The sequence below is a fragment of the Asparagus officinalis genome, chromosome 7 (assembly GCF_001876935.1).
Source record: "Asparagus officinalis chromosome 7, Aspof.V1, whole genome shotgun sequence".
NCBI lineage: Eukaryota > Viridiplantae > Streptophyta > Magnoliopsida > Asparagales > Asparagaceae > Asparagus > Asparagus officinalis.
In genome coordinates this window covers 102975818-102985254 of record NC_033800.1, presented here as the reverse complement: position 1 = coordinate 102985254, position 9437 = coordinate 102975818, and the positions used below count along the sequence as shown (strand labels likewise).

Sequence of the window (9437 nt, the reverse complement as noted above, 5' to 3'; positions counted from 1 at the left end):
CGATCTCGACAGAGAGACGAAGGGATTGTGGCAGCGTCGGGACTCCGGTAAGTGAAGAAATTAGGGTTTGGGTTTGGGTTTGGGTTTTGGGTTTTTCTTTTTTGTTCGCAAATCCCAGCCTTGTCTGGAACGAGTCGGGGGCGTGTCGAGGCGTTGACGCGTGTCGGGGGTGTTGACCGCGTGTCCGACGCGTGTCAAACGCATGTCCGCGTCCGACACGCGTCGGACACGGACTCAGGGTCAAGTTTCGCGTGTCGGTGCTTCATAGTCAAAATCTACTAACTTTTAGCCATGTCAGCATCCATTGCTGAAAGTTGGTCGATTTTGACAAAAACACAATTTTTGTAATATATTGGATTGTCAATCCCGTGTAATCAGCAAAGTTTACTAATTATACAGGATTGGGAATCCCGTATATAATTCTAGTTTCAAATTTAACATATTTGTAATAATTGGCTAAGTGGTTTGCTCTAATAGAGTTAGGCTTAGATGAACTGTTTGGGCTTCAGTCCGAATCCTATCATTGCCAATTTTTTTTTCTATTTATCTGTTAATAAATTTAAACTGCCATAAGTAAATGGCTGTTTTTCATAAGTGAAAAAGGGGAAAGAAGTTTACTTGGGAAAAGTAAGATTCCAACCCATGCCCTTTCAAACCATAATCTAAAACCTAACTCTAGATCTTTTAACCACTTAGCCAACTTACAATATGGTAAGAGGTTTCAACATAAACTATATACGGAATTATGAATCCTATATAATTAGTGAATGCGAAGTGATTATATAGTCCACTAATTACACGGGATTCCAATCCCTTCGACTCTCGAAATTAGTTTTTGTTTTTCAAAATCGACCAACTTTTAGCGCTCTATGTTGACATGGTTGAAAGTAGGTTGATTTTGATAAATAACTTTGAACTATGTCGATTTTGATAATTAAATTGTGATCTGGTCTACTTCGAAAATTTCTCCTCATCATAATTGCAAATTACTCCCTGAATTTTCAAATTTGATACTGTGACCCTCAACAGTTAAGAAATATACCTAGGATACTTTTTTTTATTCTTTAAATTATGACATAAAATTAAAAATGACCCAAAATACCCCAAGGTTTTGAACATGTCTATCATTTTTTATTGAGAGAAGAGCTCCTGTGGTCATCTTCCCTCTCTTCTAAAGCTCCAAGAACAACATCATCAACAAACTGGTGATGACTTTCATTACACAACATCTGTTGTAAACGTGGTCATGGGTATCCATGACTTACACAACACACTGCATGCCCCACTAATAACTGCATGCTCCACTAATAACTGTAATGAATGTTCAATCGCCTTAAAAAATGTTGACAAGGAAGAAAGTACGCATATGTGAATCATTGCTAGGGAGAGTTTTAAGGAATTGAGGGGATCCTATCATTGTTAATCAAGATGGAAAAATATCAGCGTTCTTAACAAAGGGCTTCGATCCATAAGTAAAAAGCTCTCGTATGTGTCGCCTTTTGACGCCAATCCGGATCCGATCGAAAAGTATGAGGTTCTCGATATTGTGAATTTTAGAGGGTACTCGAATCTAATCGGGATCTAAAAGGAGGAGCATGTAGATCATTAAGTCTTTGATATCTTTCCAGAGACATTTTGTAAGGCCTTGCAGCAAGAGATCATAATTCATTGAGGATCGATCAGAGGAGATTTGGTGCTAGCGATACTCAATTTGATCACAAGAGCTCATCGTGGCTTCTTGAAGCTTGTGCATGATCAGATCTAGTAAATGAAGAGACGTGAGGAATCAGTAGGTTGTGGCGGAGGTGATGAACAATTCCCCTTTTTTGGATTCCTTCGTTGTTTTTGCCTGACGACAGATTCTTTTTTTGACGAGAGGATTTGTTTGAAGGTTAGGAATAAATGAGAGAGTTTTAGATAAATAAATAGTCTTCACATCTAGAAGGCATACACCCTAAAGAGGCAAATCATATACCAAGAACACCTCACATGCTCAAGAGTAAATTCTCATAACTCAATATTTTTATTAATCAATGGTATATACCTCATAGAGGATTACGCCTCTTATTTATAGGAAAAAACATCTCAACGGTTAAGGAAGCAAATTAAAATCCTAATTAAATCTAATTAAAAGTTGCAATCAAATAAAATCGTGACTAAACGAGAAACAGATCTCAAAATCAAATACTAAAAAATTCCCAACTTAAAAAAAAGAAGATCACATAGAATAAAATCAAATCCGACCAAAAAGTTAAGATCCTAATAAATACTAATTTCATCAAATTGACAGTTCATGATCATCCTGCATCACAAACACTATATCCCATCTCCTTCCCGGCTTCTTCCACCTCTAATGTCATCTCCACTGCCCTCTCCCAGACCCTTAGTTGCTATGTCATTCTCTTGGAAGCTGTGAATGCGAAGAAACAACCGAAAGCTCGACGGATGGGGGTTTATATGAGGAGGAAGAATGCAAGGAAGGTGGTGAGGGACTCGGTGGTGGTGCCCAGAGGGATTATGGTTGTTTGCGAAGTGGTCATTGAGAAAAAGAGAAAAATGAAGGGGTAATGGGTATTTGGAAGAAGAGGAGGGTTATTATCGTTAATTGACCCTTCCACCGTTATCTAGAACCTCTGCTATATTTGGAAGGTATAGAAGCTGAAAGGTGAAGATTTGAGGGGTATATTTGCAATTATGAAGATATGGGTGTAAATATGCAGTTATTGTTGATTTGCGGGTTACATAGGCAAACAACTCTTTAATTAGAGTATCGTAATGGCTGAGGATAAGATAAATAATATTAGAAAAGATACATGGCATTTGTTTATATTTAAACTTATAGGATCTAGTTTTAAATTTATTTGCTTTGTTATCGAGATCAACACCTAGCACAGCTGGTTAAGCACAAGCCTCTTCACTTGAGGTTGGAGGCTTGAGCTCCACTGTGGGTGGTTTTATTTTGTGTTTCTTCCTTTTTTTCCACTGTAGTGGAGATGTGTTGTTTGCTAATTCTTTGGTTGATTATTTACTGCTGTAATCAAATAATTATTTGGTTCATTTTGGTATTTCACTCTGACTATTAATATTTCACTCTAAACTCATGCTTAAACCAAAATCTATTTCTAATAGATTTGTTGTATCGATATTTGTAGTCTTAACATACATCTCAAGCCACCATTGGAGGTTGAAGAGAGTTTGTAATAACTTAAATTTATAGGATAAAAATGTAAAACATAAACGAATGGTTATAATCAAACAAATTGAATAAACACCTGGTTAAATTCTATTCGTTTATGAACGAAACACAAATATATTCATTGGTTGTTTAATGAACTATTGAATTGAGTATAATCTATGTTACCCAGGTACTTCTATAATGAAACCGTACCCGTACCAGACACGTACCCGACACTTTCTCGTACCCAAACTTCATGGACACTTCTTGAATATATGCATGCATTTATTAAAACATGTACTCAATTATACGATATATGTGTTAATGTATAACACTTGTCAAAGACTTACTAGACGTAGAGCTTACACTTCACTTTCATCTTTTGAAACTAATGGGATACGCGTCAGATTCATTTCAGTCCATACCCAAGTTTAAAACTATATAGTTAATGGGTTGTTTAGATGTCTAGTAAAAAAATGAGTAGTTTACAATTCACGATAATCAATATGATAAAAGAAACTCAAAAATATGATCGGAATTTTAATTCTAATGACACATGAAGGGGAAAAAATTATCTTATGTACAATATTAATTCAATATATATGTAGTCGTGTCCCCGTACCCTACATTTTACAGTTTTGTCGTGTCCCGTACCCGCACCCGTACCAGTACCCGTGCCCGTTTCCATGCAACTTAGAGTATAATCGAATGCTTACACGAATAGTTAACAAACTAATTGTTGATTATTTGGTTCATCTCCATCCTTTGTCAGGCTCCTATACGGATATCAAAGATCCGTCCACACACTTTGTTGTTGCGGGTATAATAAATGTTTAATGTAATTATGATCAGTGTTTTAAATATCGGCGATATATCGGGTATTATCGGCGATATATCGGATTTTCCAGCTTGCCGATAGGATAACATCAATTTGTAGTCGGTTATCGTTTTGAACAAATTATCGGCGATAAATCGCCGATAACGGAGAATATCGCCCGATAAGGTGCATTTTTTTATCGGGTTTATCGGCTGTGGTTTGAGTTAGGATGTTGAGAATTGATACCCGACCCGACCTGTTTTCACAATAAAATGCAAACTCAAGAGTCAAAACCCCTTCGTGAATCCAGTCACTTCAAGCCCTAAATCTTCATCGCCTCTTCGTCGCCTTTTCTCCAGCAAATCTTCATTGCCTCTTCATCGCGACGAAGCTCTTCGTCGCCTCTTCCGCTCTTCGCCGACTCTTCGTCAACGAATCTCCAACAAATCTCCAGCCTCGAGTTCGTGAATTTCTTCGTCGCCTCGACTTCGTGAATCTGCAGCGAACCTCGTCGTCGAACTCCCGCTAACCTCGTCGTCGAACTCCAGCAAACCTCGCCGTCAAAATCTCATCATCGAACTCCAGTGAACCTCGCCGTCGAACTCCAGCAAACCTCGCCGTTGAAACCTCGTCGTCGAACTCCAGCGAACCTCGCCGTCGAACTCCAGTAGGATTGAGGTATCATCTCTTCTTCATTTCTTCTCTTCTCTCCTTCGTATTTTGGTTTTATTTTATTTTATGGCTGATGTTTATATTTTCCCTTAAGTTGATTGGGTATTGTTCTTTAAACAGATATTATTACCCGTGACTGTGAGTCTGCAACTTCTGAGACTTGTATTACTGACTATTAGACTATTATGTTGTGAGACTTGTATAAGAAATTTCTATTGTGAGACTTGTATAAGAAATTTGTTAAAGTTAACTGTAACTAATTTTTTTTTAACTGCAACTAGTTTATAGAGACTTGTTGTGACTTGTGATACTGTATTACTAATTTGAGTTAGGTTGCCGTTCTCAATATAAGTTTTTTAACAGCAATTAATTTTTAATCAATATAAGTTTTTTCACTGCAATTAGTTTATAGAAAATTTGTAATTAATTTTAAGAAAATACTTGTGTGTATAAGCAAATTGAATTGTAATTACAATTAAATTTGAGCAATTAGTTTTAACTGCAACTAAATTTTCAATGCAACTACTTTAGCTAATTATAAGTTTTACAACTTGAATCTGCAGATAGTTTACAATTGCTATTTTAATTTGTCTTCTTCTGTTCCTCACTTCATTCCTTGAAATCTTGATGTGATTTTGATCTCAAGTCTGCAACAAAATAGAACTGACTGATGTTAGGTATAAAATTTTATAACGTGCAAAATAAATAAAATAAATATACAATTGTGTTTACTATTTTATTTTCAAACTTGTGTTCATGGTTCACTATCACGTTAGTGATTCTAAACATGATAATTTCCATTTTGGTATGTTTATATTTCATTAAGCATGGTTAGATTTACATTTTTAGTTATTATATTATATATATATACCATCTACTTATCACTCCGATAATTACTACTTATCCCCGATATATCCCCGATTTCCGCTATCCGATAAGGATTTTGACCGTCCGATAAATCCCCGATAACCGATATTTAAAACCTTGATTATGATTATACCTTGTTGGGTTAGGATTCTTGAGTTCTTTAATATTTTGAAATATAGTTATTACTCAAACTGACGTTGCCGTGAAATATGAGGAGTTGCCCTCCTAAGGTTGATTATATGGCAAGAACGATCGATATGGATACTAGTCCGTTGCTCGTAGGGGGACCTGGAAATATGCCATGGGTTAATCCTAAGACTATTAATCATATCTTATTAGCCAATCTTGATCCAGTATTCATTGGATGTCACAAATTTTATCATGCTCTCCATGTTGAGAAACCAAGTCTTACTATATATCAAGAAAAAACAAGGGGTAGGGAAAAATTGGAGGATCGGAGGAAAACTTCTTCAATTACTTAGAAGTAGAAGGGTATAATTAAAATTTCACACCAAACACTTATTATATCCGTAGGACAGTGTGTGCATGATGGGCTATTATTTTTTATAAGAGTCTGATGATACCTGTCTCTTCCATATATCGAAGTGGTTCAGTTGATATTTGTATGGTACATGTCTTTTCTATTCTTTATGATACTTCTTGATAACAAGTGCAACAACGACCATCTAATATGCTGGTTTAGGAGGAGGATAGGATCACGGTTGGAGAAATGAATAGGACTTGAAGACTTGCCTGCCAAAATATCCACGGATTGAGGCATTTAAGGTGGATATGATAGTTGCTAATTCAGTTAAAAGACTTGGGCCTTGCAACTGTAACTAAATCAGATTCATGTAGCCAACCCCAAAAAGATGGGAGATAGAAAGGCTTCATTATTCTTGTGTTTTTCTTGGTTTGAAACAAAATGTCGACGTTACTTCAGTGCAGAGTCCAGTTGATAGGTATACCTCTTGGCAGTTTGTTCTTAGATCTTTCAAATGTAATGCTCTTGTTTTTGCATAAGGTGCTGATGACTAATTTAAAGGAGATTTTACTTTTCCTATGTCACTTAAGTAACAACCATTTATGTCATCCATCAAAAGTTCTTCGAGTCTCTAGCATTGCTTGCACACTATCACTGTGATCATCAGATAACTTCTTGTCAAGGCGGGTTATGTTAATCATCACATTATTTAATTTAGTTCTGGTTATAAGTTTTTCCATCCGGGCTGTTTTACCCATTTAAGTATTTGAGAACTAAATTACCTATTAGCTTCCTTATGTTGCCATCCATGTTTGATTTTGATTTTCGTACAACTGGAAAGAAAACTCCATAGCATTTATTGAGCACTTATTTTTCTTTCCGTCTTTATGATTTCAAATTTTTATTAGCCATCTGTGTGCACTGTTATCTTAGTTCGCTGTCATTATTAGAGATCTTTCTCCTTGGTGGACTAGTCTTCTGCTTTTATGTTTTATTTACTTATTGGCATCGTCAAAAGTATTCCCTCTCATTGTCTCACTCTGATTAAGAATTCCTATTATGAAAATAATCTATGGGCATTTCCCCAGATCTGCGGGATGATAAGCAATTTTTTATCGATCATCCTGGTGCCGTGCCCATCACGACTGCTCAGGTTAACAAATGGGTGTTATCTTCTTTTCTGAATCTTTACCATCTTACTTACTAAATCCCAGTTTACGTTAGGTGCTTGTTTGTAATAATTTTTTCATCCCGTAGGGAGAAGAGCTCATGAGGACAATTGGTGCGCCTTCCTACATTGAGTGCAGTTCAAAGACACAACAAGTAAGATAATCTTTCATTGGTCTCTCTGTGTGATAACCCAGAGCCTATATCGGTGTAAGCCTTCTGGATAACGCAGCTTACTTGGTACTATGCATTGAAAAAGATTTCATCAAAATATCCTTCTCTCTTTATTTCTCTAGTCTTTGCTGTCCATAACAGATCACCTCCTTCCTATATTTCTGACCATTTATTTAATTTTATCTCTATTTACACAGTAAAATGCGGGGCCGCATACGCTTTTTTCACCTTTTTACTGCTTACCCAATTAAGTTTCTAGGTATCTTTCTCTCATGTTAGCGTGGCTCATGATGTTACCACTTCAAATAGTTATAAAATATTATTTAATTTTGACTGCTTCTAATCAACCTCTTGGATTATTGAACTTTATTGGTAGGCAAGATGCATCAAGGTCCCTCTAACTTTGGTATGGTCCAAACATTGCTTTAATGATCTAATTTTAGTCATTGTTAGATTGTACTACTGGTCTACAAATTAACAATTTACGTAACTTGCGCAAGAAACTTCCAAAATCATATTAGTAAATATCTTATGGTAATATGAACCACTTATTTCAATAATCATATATCCAGATAGGACGGTCATTTTTATGGAGATTAAAAGAAAGCAATGCAGAACTTTCTCTTGCAAGTTAATTAAATTGTTAATATATTAGATTATTATGTGTTTAAAACAGTGATGAAAACTAGACCACTACCGTAGGTTACGTGACAATTTAGAGTTGATAGTGGCTTGTTGTAGGTTGCTGGTTTTTGTGTAATGCTGCATATAACAAACTGAAGAGTGTTCTTCTTACATATTTGGCTAGCTATAATGGATAATAAATTAAGAGCATAATAATTGAACTTTGGGGTGTATCACAAAAGACCCCTGAACTTTGAACTCTTCTCACTGGACCCTCTATCTATAATATGCATATTACTATCTGCAAGTTACTAAATTTTTTCCTTGACAGAAAAAACCCCCAAATTTAGTCATTTGCTATTTACTAGCAACGTACCCTCATCCCCCAATTAAGGGTTTTTCGCTCAATGAAATTTTAGTTAATTGCAAATTTTTTGCAGGAACAATTTGGATTGGTCGAGCAACATTTACTCTTCTTTTTATAATTCTGCCTCTTATTTATGAACTTTTAACTGCAGTAATAGTTCTTTTGGATTAAGTAGATAACTGTATGCACAAAACTATTTGTTATGTTATTTATTAAATTGTATGTTTTCTGATCCTGTGAATGTCATTGATGTAGTACTCAAGGATTTGCCTCATATGATGTATGTAACTCCGTAATATTTATCTCCCCACTTTTTACAGGAGGGCACTTAGGAGAACTAAGTTATTATACCATACAACCGATGCATAAAGTATGTATAGATTATAGCATATGATGAAAAATGATTTATACATCTTGGATCAGTTTTGACTTTTGTACAGTCTCCTTGCCTTCTAGTTTCTTTGTGCTTTATAACCGTCTTTTTCCAGGTGAATGTCATTGATGTGTTACTTAAGGATTTGCCTCATCTGATATATGTAACTCCATGATATTTATCTCCCTATTTTTTCCGAGAGGGCATTAAGGAGAACTAAGTTATTACACCATACAACCGATGCATAATGTATGTATATATTATAGCATATGATGAAAAATGATTTATACATCTTGTTGGATCGGTTTGAGTTGTTTTACGGTCTCTTGCCTTCTAGTTTCTTTGTGCCTTATGACCATCTTTTTCCAGCCAAGTTCACTACTATACTTGATAATTGTGCTCTGATCCCTGATCATAGCCCTTGCTTGAGCTGTGATTGACATTTTCATTTTTTGTAAAATGTTGGATAACTTGTAGAATGTGAAGGCAGTCTTTGATGCGGCGATCAAGGTTGTACTCCAACCACCTAAGGCGAAGAAGAAGAAGAAGGCCCATAAGAGTTGCCTCATTTTGTGATTCCAAAACACCAAAAAAGCCAAGAAACGAAGATTCGCCAGCAGCTTATTCTTGATGTAAAGTCAAAAAGTGACTGCTACTCGCTCTTTCTGAGGCATCCCATGAATTTGTTTTCTGAACTCTTTATCTTTTGTTGGTTAT

At 35.8% G+C, this 9437-nt stretch overlaps 1 protein-coding gene across 1 annotated transcript in view; it reads left to right on the top strand.

Moving 5' to 3' along the window:
• The window catches only part of LOC109851044 (rac-like GTP-binding protein ARAC5), a 13847-nt gene that overhangs the window by 4130 nt on the left and 280 nt on the right, over nucleotides 1-9437 (top strand). The window contains exons 5-7 of the mRNA XM_020421156.1: nucleotides 7104-7168; nucleotides 7273-7338; nucleotides 9198-9437. The exon at nucleotides 9198-9437 is cut by the window's right edge and continues 280 nt beyond it. Coding sequence (XP_020276745.1) covers nucleotides 7104-7168; nucleotides 7273-7338; nucleotides 9198-9296 — 230 coding nt within the window. The 3' untranslated portion in view covers nucleotides 9297-9437. The remainder of the gene's footprint in view (nucleotides 1-7103; nucleotides 7169-7272; nucleotides 7339-9197) is intronic.